This window comes from Sinocyclocheilus anshuiensis, unplaced genomic scaffold (assembly GCF_001515605.1).
Source record: "Sinocyclocheilus anshuiensis isolate Anshui unplaced genomic scaffold, SAMN03320099.WGS_v1.1 scaffold49, whole genome shotgun sequence".
Classification (NCBI taxonomy): domain Eukaryota; kingdom Metazoa; phylum Chordata; class Actinopteri; order Cypriniformes; family Cyprinidae; genus Sinocyclocheilus; species Sinocyclocheilus anshuiensis.
In genome coordinates this window covers 1,290,994-1,313,118 of record NW_015539863.1, presented here as the reverse complement: position 1 = coordinate 1,313,118, position 22,125 = coordinate 1,290,994, and the positions used below count along the sequence as shown (strand labels likewise).

Genomic DNA, 22,125 nt, shown 5'->3' with positions numbered 1-22,125 from the left:
TTGAAGACTCTGATGAAGTTGAAGTAGACAAAGACCCTTGTCCACATGATGTGCAAATTCAAATATAATGACTAATGAAAAGGACACCTCTCCATGTTTCCTGAGAACACTGGTTCAGAGATTATATATCCATACCCTTTGTAAAAAAGAAAATGAAAAGTCAGTGACAAGAGGGTTTTTGTGCACTTACTGTGGTGGCATTTGAGCTGGAGAGGTTCAGACAGATGAGGTGAAGAGGTGTGAGGGAAATAAATACCAGCAATTTATTGTATTACGCCACACTTGATACTGAGAGACGGCCACATTGGATAGTTGTTGATAGTAAATGCCAGCTGCCTGTGGACTTGTGTGCATGTGTATGTACACACCGCATTAATGTGTTGTGATATTGCCAAACGGTCACCAATTACCAATGCTGTCTCCTAAAGTTTCTCACTGATCAACATTTTGTTTCGTACCATCACTTTAAAAGTTAAATATCACTCTGAATGTCACATGGATAACCCTTCCTTGCCCATTTAGTGTCTCTTAACTATCGTCTTGACATTGCCGACAGAACAGTTTGTTCCCTCACAAAACCCAGCTAACTGGATTAATGAAGTGCCAGTTTTATAGATGAATCAGGTGAGGCATTGTCAGGAACAAAACATTGTGTCACTGTAACACGAGGATAGAGTTAAGATCCACTATTTTGTCTAATAGCTCCCCTCTGGAAACATCACACAATCTTTTCCGCTGAGAAAGAGACCGTCAGCATTTTCACAAGACAAATGACAGTTGTATTATATGAAAATGACTTATGCTCTGAATATTTTAGATTGTGTTGAACAAAGCTAGTAATATTTAACTAACTGAATGTAATAGTTAGAAAAAGAGTGTAACGTCTTATTGAAATATTTATGATGAACAGAAGCCCTCTCAGATTGCAGAGAATCTCTTGGATTTTAGTACTTAATGTGCTCTCTTTACAGGCCTTAACATTCCTTGATGTATCTTTTATAGATTTAAACTGCACTTTTATGTGATGTCAAACAGGGTATAAAAAGCTTTTAGGTAGCATTAATGTTTTTGTTGCATTTTTAAACACCTCTTTAAAGGCATTCAGACTCATAACATTAAATATCAGTGTTTCTGATATTTCACATGATGAAATATCGGTTTGTTTAATTAAATCCTTTTTTAAATGTTTGCTTTGGGAGGAAACTGTTATTTGTTGTTTTGGTTTTATTAAATGGTCTTGTCAGATTTACTTGTGCTTTGTAACTCAACACACTCTCAGTGTTGAGTAAAGCACTTGTAAAATCATACAATTTTATCTGATTTTAAAATTACATATAATTTTGTCCCGGCATGTACATTACATATCAGAACCTGTCCTGCACCCAGCAGGTGGCTGTGAACAGTAAAAGTGGTGTTGAGGGTAATACTCATAATCAGAAAACTGCTGACTAAAAGGACTGAGCCAATAAGTGAACTGTACTGATAGGACACTAGATTTAAGTGTCTGATAAATTATTTATTACTTGAACAGAAACATAATAAGTTAGATAAGCTTGAATTCATTAAATACATTTGAATAATGTATGGCTAAATAACTTGGCATTTTTAAGTTTCTTTTTATTTTCTTGAGTAGATCATTTCCAGTTTTTTTTTATTTGCTGTTTCTGGTTACTCTTTATGGATCATACCTGGTTTATATTTTAAAGAATTCTTTAAGGATCTTTTAAACCTTTTTTAATGTCTTTAAAATAGTAGTAGATAAAGAATTCATAATGTGGTAACTATGGGATAATCCACCATATAAAGGGCTGTGAATCTGCTCTGAATTCTTAAGAACATTAATACAGTATATCCACTTAAGAAAATAAGTTGTTCACCCTTTGTTGCCACTGGCCTTCTTTAGAAACTCTTTGGTTTCTTTAAATTGTATTGTAATAAGCAAATCCTAAAGTACGCTGAGTGAATAGAGAGCCTACTATGAACATATAAAATTTTAAAATGTAGTCTAAATGTTTTAACACATTACTATGTGGTTGCTAACATGTTCTGGATGTTTATCACATTCATCCTTCAAAGCAACTCTAAAGGTGCAGTCATGTTACCAAATTTTGGTGAAATTAAAAAAAAAGTCTATTGTCAAAATTGCATGCTTGAAGCGCTATTCAGACAAAAGTCACTTTCAAACTGCGCAGCTTTCTGTTGGTGAATTTGCCTGACCAATTTGAACACAAACTAAATCTGCACAGGGAATTTTTTCACCTTCATGTGAGACTCCAATCATGTGGATTCCTGTTGAAATGACTGGATTTTACCTGTGGAATTGTCTGTCATTCATGTCTATAGTGCAACAGTACAGAATTTATGCACTAAAGTTGTTTAAATCTGTCTGTATGAGCAATAACAGCAAGTACTACTAAGTGTGATGAAGAATCTATAATTGAATCTACAGTAGTACTCAGTAGTTAAATCTCATGTTTTTCTATTTGTATGTTTCAGACTTGGTCCGCCGTTGGTGTACGATGGAAGGTGGATTCCTTAGTTACTATGAAAATGAGAAGAACGCTTTACCCATAGGCCGGGTTGACGTCAGCGATGTGGTGAGCCTGGCCATCAACAACACTGAGAACATCACCGAAACAGGGTACGTGTTTCCCCCTCCCTCTCTATCTCTTTCTCTCACACCATCTTGTTAATGAACTCATTCATTTGACCACCTTTTGTGGGTTAGAAGTTACGGAAAGTGTTTTAGATGTGACCACACCTCAGAGTTTCCATACACTAACAAGAAATGAGAAGAAACCGACATGCTGGCCGACCTCTAACCCGATTAGCCTGAAATCCCCCTTTTTCTTGAATTCTTTTGCTCTCACTACTGTAACAGAAATATCCCCCTGTCCAAAAATGTGGGCCACAAGTCAGAGCTGTTAAAGCCATTAAGAGAGTGACCTTTCCCCTTGGATTAATCTCCAGCGTTCAGCTGTTTATTGTAAGAGCAAAAGACTAACAGAGATTAATCACCATCCTTTCGGTTTCACAGCTGTGAGCATGTGGGCATGTGTGTGTTTCAGTCACTTTGTGTGTGTGTGTTAATTGTGCTGTTTCCACACCTCCCTCAGGCCAGTGTTCACCTTTGAGTTGTACCTGCGCTTTCAGAGAGTGCTGGTGTTTGGAGCGGAGACCTCAGACGCACAGCAGGATTGGACACATGCCATCGCCAAGGTTACACTCACTCGAACACATAAAATAACTCTTAAAAGATTTAGCGCAACTTCAACGTTGCAGGGGTTCAGCATATGTGTGCGTCTGTGTTTAAATATGAATTGCAGCGTTTGCCGCAGTGTGCTGTATGCATAGACTCTTGAAGGTCATTTTATTGTGTCTTTGTCCCTGTTGTGTCGGTGTGCGTTAGTGTTTTTCTTGTGCGAGTGGGTGTATGCTATTACTCCTTCAAACAGATCCATCTCACTTGCCTCTCATCCCTCACTCACACACACACACACACACACACACACGCACACTCACATGAATTCCCATTTAAGTGAAGTGTGGAGGTGCTAGTGTCTAGGCTGAAGTGTTTGCGTAACTCTGAGAGCTCAGCTAGGGAATGTTCAAAGTGTGTTTGTGTTTGTACTTCTATCTGTATATGCCGGTTTAATGCAACTCCAGGGTTAGCTGTAGTTTCTGTTTGGCAGAAAACTACGGTGGCCGAGAGAGCTCAACGCGAGGGCAGATGCTCTGCTGAGGCTGGACAGTGAGCTTATTGGCCGACTGCGCTATAAAGAGGGTCATGACCTTTATCATTGGCGAATGGGATGGTTTGCTCTGGTGGGCTCAGAACTCTACTTCTGTTCTGGAGATATAGATGAAGAGGAGGGAGTTCTTCAACTCAAACGCCTACAGGAGCTTAGTGAGGACAAATATGCATGCATACCAGTCGAATGAAAGATATTAAGGAAACAGTTCATCCATGTTTTTCCAAACCTGTATGACTTTCTTTCTTTTGTTTAGTTTTTGAAAGATTTATCATGGCTATTCTTTTTAATATAATGAAAGTAAATGAGACTGGGACTGCCAAGCTCTAAAATGACCTAAAAAAACCCCTCACCATTACAAAGTATCATGAAAGTCGTCAATAAAGTCTTTTAGTCTGCTAGTCTTTTGGACTTACTTGATAGCTTTGTGTGAGGAAAAGTGCTATTTTAGTATTATTTATATACTATGATAATATTTATTTATATTTTGAATTAGCTTTGATTTTTATATTTACTGTTTTATTTTTAGTTTAATTTTTAGTAGTTCTGTATTAGTTTTTTGTTTATATAGCTATACATATGTTGTTTATATAGCTTTTAAAAAAAATTTTATTTTAGTTTTTTTTTTTTTTACTAATTTTAGTACTTCATCCTAAATGACATAATGACAATAAAATGCTATGACAATAACATAGCATTTATGATACATTCATTGTGTTACTGCATCCTTTTTGGAGCTTAAAAACGATAGTCTCTAATGGATGTAACTGCTTCCATCACATTATTCTCCCTTTGTGTTCTACAGAAGAAAGAAAGTCATTCAAGTTCATAGTTTCTGGGTGAACTAATCCTAAAATTGACCACTGAATGTGTGTTTGTATGTGCGCTTTTAATTCTAGCAATTTTTTCACACTCATTATATGCTCTCAGTAGGCATTTTTTGGATCATCTGTTTAAAAAGATTGTCCATATTGTCTATTCTTTTAATGAATTACATTAGTGATGTCTGAGGTAAAGTGTCTCAGTATTAGCAAGAGACACCTTGAGCCTCACGATCATCTTCTTGAAATCTCGTCTGAAATATTAGCCCTAGTCTTCTGTGCCTTCTCTGTCTATTGCTAGTATTTCCTGGTTGGCATTCAGTGTGCTAATGTTTGACTCCGTTCCCAAGTCTCTAAAAGATTCGTCTGGTCACACGTCTCGTCTGTCTCCAAGGGAGACCGCGGTTGCCGATGGCAATCGTGTTTGGGCGGGAGGTAGTTGACACGATCTTGGCACCCATGGACCAGATTTGCAACATTTTCAATCAATTGCGCTAGAACGAGGCAGGAAAAATCAATGAATCTCTTTTTTTCCTAATCCGTTCAAGGCCAAAAAAAGGATCAAATCCAGAAAGCCAACATACTCGGGGCAGGATTAAGAGGGTGATGCCTCAACAGTTTGCGGAGCCTTGAAATGTAGCGTGGCGCGCTAACGAAGCGTCTCCAGTGGTTTAAGATCTCTATAGCGACAGAACATATGGGCCTCAAAGGGCTGAAACTCTGTGAAATTAGATTAGGACACAGACATAGGCAGACCAGCAGTTTACAGCTTGCCCTAGCTCACCCTCTTTTACTCGCTCCTGCCATAAACAGGAGAGCAATGTCAGATTCATCCATTTAGCAATGGAAAAGCCTTGTGTAGAAATTACATCTGAAAGTCATACATAATATTTTGTCTACAAAGGCTTTTGAAAGGAATTCTCATAGTCTTTTGTAAGTAAATGCTTCAAAGCTCCTCTGAATAGTTCCTATAAACTTCCTGAATGACAGTATGTAATGTTATAGTATTTGTCAAAGGCTTTGCTGTCCATGGTCCTGAAATGTGTCACGCAAGTACATGCAGGTTCTCCGATATAAGAAATCCGATATTTGTTCTTGAAGATCTTAAAAGGTGCCTCATGTACAGTGGGGTCCAAAAGTCTGAGGCCACATTGAAAATCTGGGATTAAAAAAAAATCTAATTTAGGGCATTAGGTTGTGACCATATCCTTATGCATTTTGTTTTGTATCTTTAGATTCAGTGTTAAAATGAACACTAAACAAAGCAGGGCTAAGGGACCAAAGGAACTGAACTACAAATATAAACACAACCTTAAATTTGAAAGACACATTTGAGAAATATTTCAGGTCCTGTACTATTTCTAGTTAATCAAAATAAACTTGTGACATTGATCATGTGACTCTGTACCGTTGGTCAGATTGAAGTTCGAGATGCTCTTTGGATCATCTCAGATCATGCTAGAGACCTTTTTTACACAAACTTATGAAGTTTATGCTGCTTGAGTGCTGCTGTCATTAAGGCAAAAGTTAGATAAAAATTAATGTATTTTTGAAAGTCGTATCAATCCTTTTGTTCAACAGTTGTGTTATTGCAATAAAAACTGTATGTCCATTGGGAACTTTAAGCATAATTACTTTTAAAATTGACCTCTCTTTCATCTGTTAAAATAATCTAAACCCTCACTAAATGCAAAGGAAGCTCGCTGGCCACCTGTAATCTGAAGTCATTCTTCCCTTGTAAATAATTTACATATATGTGTAAACAAGAAAAAGAGAGCCGAGAGAGGTGTTATTGGAATCTCAATGCTAGTCCCAGCACTACAAGGCTGTTTGGTTTAATTCCGTATTTTAATTCCTTAATAAAAGTTAAGGGCGTTAATGTTTAAGGGAGGTTAAAAGGATGAAGTGAGTGGTGTTTGTTTTTATCGAACTGTGATAGTGAATGTTTGCCTCTTTTCAGTAATGGCTTTTAATAAACCTTATGTGTGCCCAGTAGCGCTCCTTTCCTTTTTATAAAATCACTTTCAATAACATTGGTAAACAAAATTTGCCAACCTTGAAAATGGCTAAAGTGCAACAATTAAAGTGCTTGTTTTTAGCACTTAAGTTCCTATGTTTCGGTTGATTTTGGTTGAGTATTGAGTTTCAAAAATATTTGAGCAATTTTGTTCTCACTTGACCTGTTTTGATTTGGTTGTGTTTTTATTACTCTGAAATGGATTAATCTCGGAATTTATGCACAAGTGATTGACTCTATGAATTTGATTAATTAATTAAACATAATACAAAGATTGATGGAGAGTTTTGGTCATTGAATATGATTTGCAATATTGGTCTGGCACTTGAGGGAAAGAGAGAGACAAAAGGTAGTGGGAAAATGACAGATGTGAGGAAGATTAGTTGAAGAATCAATGACTCTGAATGTGTATGTACAACTGTGCATGTGTCTGATGGGTTCATTGAGGCAGTCTTCTCATGTACTGCAGTAGAAACTAATGACCAGCAGCACTCAGCTTTCTGCTCCACTTACTACAGCTGGAAAGTTTACAAAACACTAAAGCTCTCATCATTTGTTTAACTTCATGTTCCTCTGTTTTCTTTCACTCTTAATGCTTTTCATTTTAGTTTGTCTAAGAGTGCTTTTATCATTCTGTCAAGGTAATAGAGTTATGGACTGCTTCAGCAAAGTTTTTCCTATATTTTTTTCCTCAGCTGTGTCCACTCATATGGAGGGTGATGAGAAGATTCAGGTCTTACTCATGGTTGAGAGTGGGAGGTACAGTACACTAGATGCCTAACACCATAATGCAACATAAAAGACTGCTGATATTAAGTTTCAGTAAACATACACTATCATTCAAAAGTTTGGGATTTTATTTATTCATTGAAAGTAAGAAAGAAATTAATTAATACTTTATTTTGTGTATTCAGACACATTAAAATAATCTAAAGTGGCAGTAATGTCAACAGACATTTATAATGTTACAAAATATTTCTGTTTCAAGTACAGGTGCATCTCAATAAATTAGAATGTCGTGGAAAAGTTAATTTATTTCAGTAATTCAACTCAAATTGTGAAACTCGTGTATTAAATAAATTCAATGCACACAGACTGAAGTAGTTTAAGTCTTTGGTTCTTTTAATTGTGATGATTTTGGCTCACATTTAACAAAAACCCTCCAATTCACTATCTCAACAAATTAGAATGGCAATGAATGTTTGTGGCTTACCCTCCTTGTGAAGGGTGTCAATGATTGTCTTCTGGACAACTGTCAGATCCGCAGTCTTCCCCATGATTGTGTAGCCTAGTGAACCAAACTGAGAGACCATTTTGAAGGCTCAGGAAACCTTTGCAGGTGTTTTGAGTTGATTAGCTGATTGGCATGTCACCATATTCTAATTTGTTGAGATAGTGAATTGGTGGGTTTTTGTTAAATGTGAGCCAAAATCATCACAATTAAAAGAACCAAAGACTTAAACTACTTCAGTCTGTGTGCATTGAATTTATTTAATACACAAGTTTCACAATTTGAGTTGAATTACTGAAATAAATGAACTTTTCCACGACATTCTAATTTATTGAGATGCACCTGTAAATGCTGTTCTTTTCAACTTTCTATTCATCAAGGAATCCTGAAAAAGCATAACAACTGTTGTTAACATTGATATATGAAAAGTTGTTTGAGCACCTAGCTTATTAGAAATGGTTTTTGGAGGTTAATTTGACACTGGACTGGAGTAATGACTGCTGAAAAATCAGCTTTACAATCACAGAAATAAATTATTTTTTTATATATATAAAAATAGTAAACAGTTATTATAAATTGTAATGATATTTCACAATATTTCTGTTTTTACTGTATTTTTGGTCAATTAGGTAAGCATAAGAGCCTTTTGAACTGAAGTGTACAGTGTTGTCGCCATGCTGTCATAACTCCTATTTTTGTGAATTATATTTTAATTTGTAAATGTGTATGTGCATGTGTGTGTTTTTCTTTTTTTTAAATACAGAACTGTGTACATACATGGCATAGCCAAGCAGGACTTTGCACTGTGGCATTCTTCCATCCAGTTGGCAGCTGGGACAGATGGTATGGCTCTCGGCAACCAGCAGATGAATAAAAATGATGTTCCTATCATTGTGGATAGCTGCATTGCTTTTGTCACCCAATATGGTAAGTTGTTTATATTCCTATGAGATCTAAACAATTGTATTTCATTGTGAAGTATTTAATGTATCTAATTTTTGAAAATTATTACTATTATTTTTTTAAATTATATCATAAAGGACACTATAATGTTATCTCACAAAGCTCTTACCGTTGACCTTTCCCCCAGGTTTGTGTTATGAGGGAATCTACCAGAAGAACGGTGACCCGGGCCGTGTGGCCCAGCTCCTGCAGGACTTTACCAAGAATGCTCGGGTTGTTAAGCTACGGGCTCAAGACCATCGGCTAGAGGACATCACAGACACACTCAAGAGCTTCCTGTCTCACAGTGAAGATGCTCTGTTGGCTAAAGAGCTGTACCCTTTTTGGATCTCTGCCCTTGGTTAGTGCTGCCAACCACTTAATCTGTTCCTGTGAATGAACATTAATTTGTGTTCAATTATAGATCAAACTACTCTGAAGTCCAGTTGGTTGTTATTAAAGGTGTGTTCAATAGTTCTTTAGCTAGTGTTTGCATCAGCATTCTTTTTGTACTTTAAGTACAGTTACCACAGTAGTGTTAGATGCCACACTGCCATCTATCGATGTGGATCAGCATGATCTTTATTTTTTGTCTTTGTTTTTGTCAGCCTTCTGGCTTCATATCTTTTTTGCTTTTTCAGTTGTAGAGGTACTGATTCTCACATTGTTTCCACTGGCAAAGCACGATAAAAGCAAAAGTGTGTTCTTTTGACTGATTTTCACTCTTTACATCATGAAACGCTACTAGCGTATCTACAGAGGCATCAGCTAATGAGCATGTGGATTATCTTCGTCATTTTATGATGGCAAAATGCATTAAGTTGGTTGACTGGCATCATGTATAATTAAAACACTTTTTATAGAAAATTAGTATGAGCGCAGTCTTCATATGGTGTGAGTATAAACCAGCACCAAACTACTGAATGCACCTTTAAGGGGCTTGGTCAAGGATATTTTTTTTGGTGTAAAATGCAAACAGAACTTTATGTGGATTCACATTACATTTCTACCTTAAATAGTGTTTATTGTTCATAAATGCAGATGAACAGGATGAGAAGGTCAGAGTGCAAAAATATTCATCCTACATTCAGAGTTTACCCAAAGTCAACAGGTCAACACTTGGTGCTCTGCTGCAGCATTTGTACAGGTAATTTCCCCTTTTTACAACAACAACATTCTGCAATTACATCCTCTGAAGCCAGTAACATTTCCAGTTGGTATTGTGTTAATGTTTGAAGTCTGGTTAAATAGCTCACAGTAAACATGGGCACTCCAAACCCTCACTGGGTATGTCAGATTGCTCGAAATATTCTTGTAATGACTGTAATTGTTTGAAGAAGGCTTAATTGGCCCTTTTGGCATATTTGGAGTGTAGCCTAACATTTCCCCCATGATGTACAATAATCGTTTTGCTTTGTTCAGGTCTACACAGCATTTACACCTGACTGCATTCTTTTGTTGCTTATATGTGCTTTTATTTAAATCTACTCACTTCCTGCCATAGCTTTCTTCATAAAACTGCCTTAAAGTTCTGCTAGCAATAACACAGTGCCAACAAAAACTTTTCTGATCAAATATGTTTTTCCAATATGATAAGTGCTGTATTTACAATACCGTTAAAATTTGGCATCAGTAAGAATTATTTTTTTTTAACTTGGACATAATACTTAAATACTTTGAGTTTAAAGGCAGTAAAGACTTTTGCATTAAAAAATCTATTTCAAATAAATACTGTTGTTTTGAACATTTTCTATTTCTCGTGGTTTCCACAAAAATATTAAGCTGAACAACTGTTTTCAGCATTGATAATTATAACACAATTTCTTAAACAGCAAATCAAAGTATTACGTTGATTTCTGAAGGATGGTTCTGAAGAATGGAGGAATGGCTTATATAAATTCTGATTTGCATCTCAGGAATAAAATACATTTTTAAACATAAAAATAGAAAATGGTTATGTTCAATTTCAATAATATTTCACAATATAACGGTTTTACTGACTTGATGAGCATAAGAGACCTTTCAGAAACATTAAAAAAAATCCTACAGACAGCAAAATTTTCAACAGTAGTGTAATTAAATAAATTAAATAATTAAAAAATACATAAGTCAATCTATGTAAATATTACAATTTAATTTAGGCATCATAAAATAGTTATACTGCTATACTACTTCACTTAAGCTTGAGCTTGCATGCAAGAGCTGCAACAGTTATTACAAATTGCACACAGAATTCAGTGAATTCAGAAGTGTATATATTTGTATGGATGGTGTGTGTTTACTCATCTATGATTTATGTAGGTCTTTTTCCAGAAATATTCCCATATTTATGCACATATATTATATCTGCACAGGATCCAGAGGTGCTCGCATATCAACCAGATGAACACGCAGAATCTGGCGTGTGTTTTCTCCTCATGCCTGTTTCAGACGGAAGGACACACAGCTCAGGAGACCCGTGTGGTGGAAGACCTCATCAACAATTACATCCAGCTCTTCTCTGTGAGTTAAACGTGTGTCCTATCTCAGGATCCAGACCTAGTTGATCTTTGTCGCTTGAGTCCCAATGACCTGCTAAACATTTCACAGTGTTGTTTTCACAGGTGTGTTGGGTTAATTAATAATTTATACTGTTATACCCTTTTTATTAATACACAAGAACTTGATTTAGTAGTCAATTGTGGTCTCTTTATTACTGAAGAAATGGACGTGAGACATTGATCTTCTTGTCCATTCGAATTATTGCTCATGAAAATAGACGCCTGTCTGCAGGGCAGGACTTACGGAGCCGGGGGCCCCTGGGCCCCTGGGCCCCTGGGCTTGAGGTTATGTTTGGGCCCCATACCTATACTACAAATGCCCTCATACATCATAGTATTTTGTTCCTGAATAGTAGCAGCTACTGTTAGTTTTAGGCTAGCCTACCTGAAAAAGTTAAAGCACAGTTTGTTTCATTTGTATCCTTGTGCTATTGCTAGTACTTGTTCATTTATACTGACCGTTTACTTGTCTTTATGTAACATTATTTATTAAAATGCAAGGTTACTTGACTCAGAAACAATGAAAACCATAACTTTTTCTGGAGGTGTTTTTGCGGCTTCGTGTGCTCGGTGCTTTGGATGTGACCGTGAGCACCCAGAAAACTCCACTTTGTGTGGAGGTAGTGAGACGGGACAAAGTCCCTGTAAGATATTAGGGTATTCTATAGTCTTTAGACGGGAGCGAGCACTCAAAACTCTTCAGATTAATTTAGTGGAACATTAATATAATATAGAATCATCCTCTGTAAAGAAGTGAGGCGTGAACATGTGAGAATTTATCATTATCTTTGTAAATGTGCGCTCTTTTGGGCTAAAGGCTTAATGGAACCATTTAAAGTAGCCATGTGATCACAAATTAATCGGCGATTCGGCGCGGACGAAGTGAAAAAAAATCATAAATTCCAGTTTATGCTGTTTGATTATGGCTTCGAATGTCGTAGTTGGAAGCTGGAAGTTGTTAGCCCCGGCTGGCCCGTGCACGCTGTTGAAATGCGACTAATAATTTCTGACTGGCACATAACTGAACAAATGTAAACGGGTTAAGGCGGGGCCCCTACAAGGCGGGGCCCCTGGGCTGCAGCCCAGTCAAGCCCAATGATAAGTCCGGCCATGCCTGTTTGTGTTGAACCCCTCATTTGGAGAGGGCTATAACAAACTGGCAAGCTGTATATATGACAAACTCAATGGTGCTATGAACAGTGAAAAGCATTTCCATTCAACACAGCGAAATGCGCAGCTTTAGTGTAAGTGTGTGAAGAAGGGGACGGTGTTCGTGTTGCACTTGGACGCGTGTCTCTGTAATGGGATTTACAGTGCTGCGCTGTGCTAATTCCCCCTCGGCCCGCTCGTACATTCATAGGCCCCCTGGCTTCGCACATACACACGCTTGTACTTTTGGAGAGAGGGAGAACGTGTGAAACGTGAAGTTTAGTGTTGCTAACAGCCATGATCTAGAGAAAAATATGGGAAATTTCACTAAAGTAATATGCAGCATAACACCAAGGCATGCAGGTGTAAATTAAAAGTTTACTATATATGTTAACATTTTTGTTTGGTTTTTTACAAATGTGACAATGTTGTCAAACTGCTAAGTAAATATCTCTTAAATAAATTCAAGGTATTGTTATAAAACTAAAGATTTTAAAATCATTCATTCTATATCTTATAAATACATTTAAGCATCACAACATAATGTGCAGTATGAAAGTATTAAGCTTACATTTAACAGTGTTAAAGATTAGCTTTAAATGAACATTATTTCTTTTCCAGTATATTTACATTTAGAATCTTAATGCAAAAATAGGATAATGAGCTTGCACCATTAGATATCAATTATTGGCCATTTTATATTAAAATCATCTGACAACTTATATTCCACTTATGTATGTTATTGACCATTCAACTAAGTTTTCTGACATGCCATTACAAACTTGTCCACTTATGGAATGCTTTTTGAAAAGTTGAAATGCCCTGACTTTGCTGTTAGGGATGTGAGCAGGTCTGTTTACTGTGCACAGGGGCTTTAATCTGTGTTTATCTGTGTGGGTCCATTAAAACAGGTCAGTGAAGAGCAGGTTAGGCAAATGGAGAAAGAAAACAGCTTTATCACCAGGTGGAAGGACACCAGAGTAAGTCACCCCTTTTAACCTTCCTGTTAAATAGGTGTGTATGTGTGTGTTTGCGGGTTTTTATAAAGCATGATGTTACAGGCCATAAATGTGTGCATTTAGCTTTTAACCTCCTTGTGTTGGCATATATGTGTGTACGTTTTTACAGGTCACAGAATCACTTTGACTTGTATTGGTATTGTTTTGAGCAAATTAGAGCAAACATCAAGCTCTTTGTACTACCTAACCTTTCTGTCTCCTGCTTTATACCTCGCTGGCATCATAAGGAACAATTTGTTCAGATAAGCTGAAAAACAAATTAATCTTCCTTTGTTTGCTACTGTCCAAGTTTAAAAAGTTTCAGTGAATGTGTTCAAGTTTGGGCAAGGACAATGCTGGAACTGACCCATGAAAAATACTTGAAGCTTTTGAACGCTTAAGCACATTCAAATTCACACACTGAAACACAATACAATACCAGTCAAAATTCATGAATTACAAGCATGATCACCACAGAAGAGATGAATTTAGGTCATTTTTATTTGAAATGCATTTTTAATTTATTTTTCATAAACATCATAGATCTGGACCGAACATGACTGTTATGTCACTGGCCCATTTGTGACCCTAGACCACAAAACCGGTCATAAGTCACATGGGTATTTTTGTAGCAATAGCCAATAATACATTGCATGGGTAAAAATTATCACATTTTTTTTAATTTCAAAAATCATTAGGATATTAAGTAAAGATCATGTTCCATGAAGATATTTAGTAAATTTCCTACCGTAAATATATCAAAACTTAATTTTTGATTAGTATTATGCATTGCTAAGAACTTAATTTGGACAACTTTAAAGGCTATTTTCCTTATAATATTTTGATTTTTTTGCACCCTTCCATATTTTCAAATAGTTGTATCTCAGCCAAATATTTTCCTATCCTAACAAACATCAACATTTCTCATCCATTTCATACATCAATGAAAAGCTCATTTATTCAGCTTTCAGATAATGTATAAATCTCAATTTAAAAAAAATTGACCCTTATGACTGGTTTTGTGGTCCCGGGTCACATTTATGTATGGGAAAAACTAATTTTAAGCATAAGCCTTTAGATTAGTGGTTCTCAACCTTTTTGACTCAGTGGCCACCTATTCTCCTACACATTATTTTAAGGCCCTTCATACTGGTTTATATATTTAAACACATATATTACATCTGCACAGTATCCAGAGGTGCTCACATATTAGCCAACTAACATAGCATTTAACTTAATTATTTTTAATGTAATTAAAACATTTTAAGTCACCCTGTTTGTTGAGGCCCCCGCAGTGTGTCTCAGCCCCCTTGGTTGAGAACCACTGCTCTAAATCAGATAGTAGAAACATGTATTCGGCTAGTTGTGTTCAAACTTTTGACTAGTACAATTCCCTGGCTGCAAAAAAAAACCCACGTTTCGTTGTATAAGACACAGAACATCTGAATAAGAGTGTTTATACACTGTTCTTATAGAAAGTTACAGAAGCATATGTGTCATTTACGCTACATTTAAATACATTTTGCCAACGCAGTTTCATTCGTTTAGAAGAGGAGCTTTAATCTGTGGTTTACATGAGCTAAGATGTTTGCCAGCTTTTGTTGTGTAATGCTGCTAAATGATGTGTGGGACTCCAGCTGTGTGTCATTTAGTCAGACACACACAGACGCTGGTCTGAACTGAATGGGCTGCTGATTGCTTTTGTATTATATCCACAAAGACTGCTGTACAGCTGGGTGCTTAGTTTCTTAGATAAGCTGTGTTCTTTCTTTCTTTCTTTCTTTCTTTATTTCTATATATTTATATGAATTAAGTATGTATTTAAAGTTGTGTGTGTGTGTGTGTGTGTTTGTCTCTCTGTGTTACCTGTGTTTACAGTTCTCTCCTGCTGGTGACCTGATATTTGAAGTCTACTTAGAAAAAAAGCAGCCAGAGAAGTGCTGTTTAATCAAGGTTTGTTTCCCTCGCTCTCTGTGGTGTGTGTGTGTGACTGTTTGGCTGAACCTAGAGGGTATTCTGCCACAGACTAAATCAAACCGCAGTTAATCAAAGGCATGTCTGATTTAATTGTGAGAGTAATTGTGTTTTATCAGTAGTCAAGGTAAACCTCAGTTAATAGAGGTTGCTTCAGAGTGTTTTTTTCCCTTGACACTTCTTTGACATCTTTTTTCCTATTTTCCTCTCATTTCTCCTCCAGCAAAAGTAGATAAATCCTTTCGCACAAGGCAATGAAGTCTTGAACATTTAAAACACAGAAAACAGAATAATACTGATGTCTGTGTCTATAAGGTGTCTCCTAGCATGAGGTCAGACGAGCTTGCCATCAGCACTCTGGAGATGAAGGGGATGGAGGTCAAAGCTCAAGATCTCTGGACCACTTTTGAGGTCATTGAGAATGGAGAGATGGGTAAGGGTCCTGCTGCTGTTAAATCTTACAATTAAACGATAAAAAACAGTTGAAATCAGTATCAGTAAATTTAACTTGGGAGTGAATTCTACATAAAGCATCTTTTTAGCAAGTGTATAGCAAATTATTAGAGCATTTAATGATGTTCCTCTAAGGCTTACACACACATTAAAATGCTTCAATAGCTAAGTGAATGCGCATGATTAGTACTATTATTATTTCATGAGGGTTATGCGAAACTATTAACAGATTGTGATGCATTGGTGGGAGGGAGAGCCAGGTGGTGTAAGAGTGATTTTTGCCAATAGCGAGCATTGTGTTTTCCTTTTTACAAATTACAACTTGATAATGGATCTATTTTGCACTTGAGTGTGTTTTCTAATCATAGTCAGATTGGGTGGCGATAATTACAAATTTGCACCACATAATTGTGCTTGTGTGGAGGACAAACCCAAAGCAAAAACTGTTTTTTCGGGGGTGGTGATGATGAGGAGGATTGTTTTTTTTTTTTCATGTAATCTGTATGTAAGAATATACAGTCCTACTGATTCATTTTTTTAGATTCTAGAGACTCTTTTGTATGTTTGTCCAGGAACATATTGTATACATTTACACAACATTTACACAAATGTCCGCTCTCCACATTGCAACATGCAGTCCATCAAACATACTATGAATTGCGTTCTGACATGTTTTGAAGCACAATGATGTGTGAAATCGAGCTTGCTTAGCTAGAAGCTAGAAGTGTTAATATATTTGCATAGCATATGTTTCTGGCCTTTCTGTTCTGTGGAGTCGCAATCAATTGTGAAAGAAGTCAGATGGAGCTTTGCGTTCATCATTTCTCTCTGTGCTCAGAGCGGCCCTTACACTACAAAGAGAAGATTCTGGAGCAGGTATTGGAGTGGAGCTCTCTGGAGGATCCCAGCTCGGCCTTCCTGCTCATTAAGAAATATTCTGGTTCTAAAATGACAGATTCCAACTCAGGTACCAACAATGAATGTCCTAATGCACCCCAGCAGATCGCTCTAAACTATGATCGACAGATTAAACAACCTTATTGTTTTATTACATTTACAGTCAGTGTTTAATTGGAGCCACATTCAAAGATTATCTTGTGGTTATTCTTAGAGCGGTGCTTATTTTTTTTTATATAGATCTCATATTTTTTAGCCTTGTTAGTATTTAGTATACTAAATGAACACAAGGAAGAATGATACTGTTTATTTAATTATTATTATTTTTTTTTACATTTTAACATATTTGTACTAAAACATTAAAATGCCAATGCCAACAATTTCAGCTGAGGACTAAAATATATAAATAACTAAAAAGTAAAAATCAGACAGTTTCAACTGATTAAATGAATCAGACTTTACCATATCACAAATTTTTGCTATTGAGATTTAAATAAGAGATGCTATTAAAACTGCAGACATCTGTCTCAGTTCTCTCGTGTTTATTTTATCATATGAAACATCCCACATGGAGATTGTGAATATTTTCAGTTGATGACCCTAATAAATCCATAAATCTGAGTTTTAAATCGATTAACTGAATTAACTTTGTGGCCAACAAAATCATTGCAAATATATAATAAATCGCCTGATAAATCACCTAGCACTAGTTACTATCAGTCATAAAGTTTTCTGATTCTGGCCTAATTTCATAACTTTTTAGAGTCTCTGTACCAATTTCCTGATCAATTTTTCACTCTTGATGATAAATGGCATAGTTGCAGAAAAGCAAAGCAGGTTTTTTTTTAGAAAGTGCATTTACACTCTTTTTGGTTTCCTATTGAAACCATCAGTAACGACAGCCAGAAATCATAATCTTCTACCTGCGCTGAGTAATAGCTTCTCTACATGCCTCACTAAAGATATTAATATATATTAAGCAGTCCTGTGATGCAAAGGTTTATTCATGTGGCAGGATGTGTATGTGCTAGTCTCTCAAATGTGTTAAGCTGGAAATGTGTTGCAGATGAGATTTCACTTGCTTTTCAGTACAACTTTAGCCATTTTAAAAATGTATGACACCTTGCTAGAGTTTGAAGTAGCGGGGGCTACACTGGTGCAGTGCTGCAGTATATGTATAGTTTGTTTGCAGTATATGTATAGTTTGTATGTTCTGTCTCATAAATAGTTCATGGTATGACTCAATATGCTTTCTTTGTGGTGTTCTTTGTTCGTGACAGATAAACTGAAAGATTTCATTAAAGGAGAGCAACTCAAATTCAAAGATGGTTCTTCCAAACTGCTTTTGGGGAATAAGTTTCAGGACCGATACCTGGTACTACAAGACAAAAAACTGCTGTTATACAAAGACATAAAAGTAAGTCTCCTACATTTTCACTCTTAGATGGTTCCAAATATCCTTAGAATGGTCTTTAAATATCTCTGCCCATGGTAATATTTAAATATCTCCGTCCCTGCTGTTCATCGGGATCAACCTCTGCGCAGTATCTCTGTTCGCCAGGGGCCCTTCAGCAGTCGCCAGTTTACCAATTTAGATTTTTCACCGTGGCATTTCATATTAGCTCTGTTTGTTTTCTTAGCATGCCTTTACAGATGAAATAGTAATTAAAAAACACAGCGGATGTGAAATTACCTGCTTTGGGCCAATCGCAGGGGCCCGCTTGTAATAAGCATGGAGGGAAAAAAAAGGAAACAAATAAACCCTTAATGGCTATTTTCATTTTGAATTAAAGTAATGTGGGACTTCGCATACCCTCTGAAATGAGTAGAGTGATTTAAACGACTGCAGTCTGTTAGGTTCTCTCTCTGTAATATCTCCTCATACTTGCTTTATTCACTCTGTGCACATGCCGATCTGCTCGTCCTCAGGGGCACACGCTCCGTGAGCTAAGACACAGTCTCCTAAAGAGTGCAGGATGTGTTAATAACTGATATTTGAGCGAAGTGTGGATGTGTGTGTGTGTGTGTGAGAGAGATGGAGGGAAGGCATAGAGGCGAAGGCACTCTGAATGAAGGCTGTTCTTTCCTTAATTAGTGTAATTTCTGGCTGCTGCGGAATATTCAGCTAATTATCAAGTGAAGAAGGTGGGAATTGGCTGTGAAGCAGAAATTTAATTGATATTCGGATGCCTTTGTTTTCTGTTTCTTGCTTTTTTTGTAAGTTAGGATTCTCGGTTAGATCTCATTTTGCTGTCGTCGATGTGTTCGCCTGAGCCGCTCGTGTTTTGCAGTGCATTACGTACGAAGTATATCCCTTCCAGGCAACAACACAGTGTTGTTGACACATGCTAGTTTACACAATGCCCTTGGGCTCCCAACAGCTGTAAACAGGAAATTGCAGTTTTTTCCCCTTTTGATTCAAGTGAATGAGCTGGGGGAAATAAAGCAGCTACTTTTCTGCATACAGTATGTGAACCAGTTTTAGTGGTGCTGATTGTTTGGAGAGGATTTTGATAGATATATAGCATTGTAATAAAGCAGCATTAATCTTGAGCTATGTTGTATGTACTTTAAAATATGTGTAGACACAGCATTATTTTTTAAATAAAAGCCCTGGGTTGATTTTGAAACATGTGCTATTGTTTCCACAGAGTACCAAACCAGAAAGAGAGGCTCCGTTAAAGTCTGTTAAATGTTACTTAGGGCTACGGAGGAAGTTGAAACCAACAAGCAGGTAATGGTCTTTTATCTAAACCATTTGACACAATTATTTATCTTTCACATTTAAAAAAAAGTGCTGCCTAATCGTGTCTTTCTCAAGTTCATCAACAAACTGGTGCTTTTTGTAACAATTTGCCCAAACCCTCATTATGATACTTGATTTAATCCGGAGCACGTAGAGCCCACAAACAGTGGTATTAAACAAATTATTCAAAATTAGTGTGGCCACACTGAAAGATGTATTAATAATCCTAAATGTGTAATTAAGATCGATTCATAAATGTTCTGACATTAACTCTAGGTTTTGTGTTCAGATGAGCTCAGAGTTCAGTCTTTATCTCTTGTGCCAAACACACAGAGCTGCTTGGTTTAGTGCCAAATGCCCCCCTCAGAAACAAGACTATCACAGTCAATCTGAAAGCAGATTTATATCTCACAATTACAAAATTCATTAAACGTAATTTAGCAAATACCCTGTACTATGTTTTTCTCTCTCCTGCTGGGAAAATTGTTAACTGTGGATTTGTTTCATTTCAATAATGTTGTGTTTTTGTAATTTATGGCTGTAGTGTAATTTATGAGTGCGTGTAGTGTATTCATTTTTGCTAATGATAATTTATTCATAATTTTCCTTGTGAATGTATCCACGGCATGATTCTTACAATAGAATTTACCCTTAAATGACTTTCAATCTGTTTGCACATTATTTTATTTGAATGTTTCATTGAGGACATGCATACTATTTAGCTTTTGTTCATTTGAGGGTGTTTCTTCAACTATAGACACTTTTGTTTCCTGGACTAGAAAATGAACTCATTTTCACACTCTCATGTTTACTTTGATCAACAGTGGACATACGTGCATCACAGGAACCGTCATGAACATTTCTACCACAGTGACAATTTCACCACATTTCAAATGGTGTATGGTGTTTGATAACGTGTGGTGGAAATGACATTTTACACATTGTTGGAGCCTGCACATGACATGCAGGGAAAAAAACAAGATAACGTGATCATTAATTAAGAATTAATTCTGCAAAAAAAATTTGTGGCCACGATTTAGCTAAATTAAAACAAGGGAACAAATTAATACAACATTGCCACACTTTAACTAAAACAAATTAATAATATGTGGCCACAAATTAGTAAGTTGTGGGAACTAATTTGTGGCCATGACTTAATTAAATTAAAACAAGGAAACAACATAATTAATATAACGTGGCCATCAGGGGTGTCTGCAGGATTTCATCCGAGGGATGGTAAAAAAATAAAAAAATAAAATAAAAAGATCAGTGAGAGCAGAACGAATGCGTCACATTTTAAACTCAACAAAATGGAAAAATACATATATCAAGACAAGAGCATGCTCACAGATGAAAACAGAGAACAAAACAATGTTTCAGCTATTAAAATAGTTCAGTTTTGTATGTAATGGAAAAATTATTATATTTAGTTTCATTTTGTTTTTTATAGTTAATTTAGAAAAATGTTTGGAGCATTTTTTATTCGTTAAATGCAAGTTTTTTTAAAGTAAGGACCAAGCGGCCAGCGGCAGACAGTGAATTGATCATAGCCTATATGTTTGATCAATTTAGCCTTCTCGAATCATCACGACTTGCCTAAAATAAAATCTATAGATATAAAACAGTTCAAGCATATCACAATGTTAGTTTAAATGTTTAACCTAGATAAATGTGCGCTGTTAGACGCATTTCCAATCGTTTGGAGTGGAAGCTGAAGCGCGCTCTGCAGGACATGGAGGCGCCAGCGCGATCACTTGCATTTTTTTCTAACAGTGGAAACCACTTAAAATACCAGTCATTTTTGCTCATAAAGGTAAGATTAATACATCATTCTAAACTGTAAACTGGGTCTACTTTTAATTGTGTGCACTCACAATATCAACAAAACGTGCAGACCCACTTTATATTAAGTGGCCTTAACAACTATGTACTTATATTTAAATTAATCATTTGGTACAATGCACTTATTGTGTACATACATGTTTTTACATTGTACTTATATTTTAAAAATACCTGCGTATAATTACATCTGTAATTAATTTCTGTAATTACATTTATAATTGCACTGTTGACCCATCCCTTACACCTTAACCCACCCTTAAACCTACCCATACCACCAAACCTGTCCCTAACCTTACTCGTATCACACCTCAATAGCAGCAAAAGTGTTTTGTAATACAATATGAACACAATAAGTACATTGTACTTATTTATTGATGTAAGTACATAGTAGTTAAGGCCACTTAATATAAAGTGGGACCAAACGCGCTTTTATAAAATAAAGAAAACAAACACTTTCTGCTGTCTCGGTCTTGAGCAGGAGCGCTTCACAATGATGAACCTAAATTCAGCGAATTGCCTCACAGACATGATAAAAATATATAGAAAGCTTTAAATTACTACTTTAAAACGAAATAATTTAATTAGAAAATAGAAACTCTTTCATTATGTAATCCATAAAGATGCATTTCTCCCTTAAGGCACATCCAATGAGGAGATGGCGAGCCATTTTTTTTTTTCATCACCATAATTGATGGATGTCTAAAATATAAAAATAAGGAAAAGCCTAAAACAGGCCCGATTATAATTTGCGTTTTATTTTATA

At 36.2% G+C, this 22,125-nt stretch overlaps 1 protein-coding gene across 1 annotated transcript in view; it reads left to right on the top strand.

Moving 5' to 3' along the window:
* The window catches only part of arap2 (ArfGAP with RhoGAP domain, ankyrin repeat and PH domain 2), a 98,532-nt gene that overhangs the window by 66,144 nt on the left and 10,263 nt on the right, over positions 1-22,125 (top strand). Inside the window, exons 16-29 of the mRNA XM_016481337.1 lie at positions 2,497-2,641; positions 3,117-3,219; positions 3,715-3,907; positions 7,286-7,349; positions 8,585-8,748; positions 8,912-9,124; positions 9,805-9,910; positions 11,118-11,265; positions 13,364-13,432; positions 15,329-15,403; positions 15,740-15,857; positions 16,716-16,844; positions 18,055-18,191; positions 19,426-19,508. Of these exons, the coding sequence (XP_016336823.1) occupies positions 2,497-2,641; positions 3,117-3,219; positions 3,715-3,907; positions 7,286-7,349; positions 8,585-8,748; positions 8,912-9,124; positions 9,805-9,910; positions 11,118-11,265; positions 13,364-13,432; positions 15,329-15,403; positions 15,740-15,857; positions 16,716-16,844; positions 18,055-18,191; positions 19,426-19,508 (1,747 nt within the window). The remainder of the gene's footprint in view (positions 1-2,496; positions 2,642-3,116; positions 3,220-3,714; positions 3,908-7,285; positions 7,350-8,584; positions 8,749-8,911; positions 9,125-9,804; positions 9,911-11,117; positions 11,266-13,363; positions 13,433-15,328; positions 15,404-15,739; positions 15,858-16,715; positions 16,845-18,054; positions 18,192-19,425; positions 19,509-22,125) is intronic.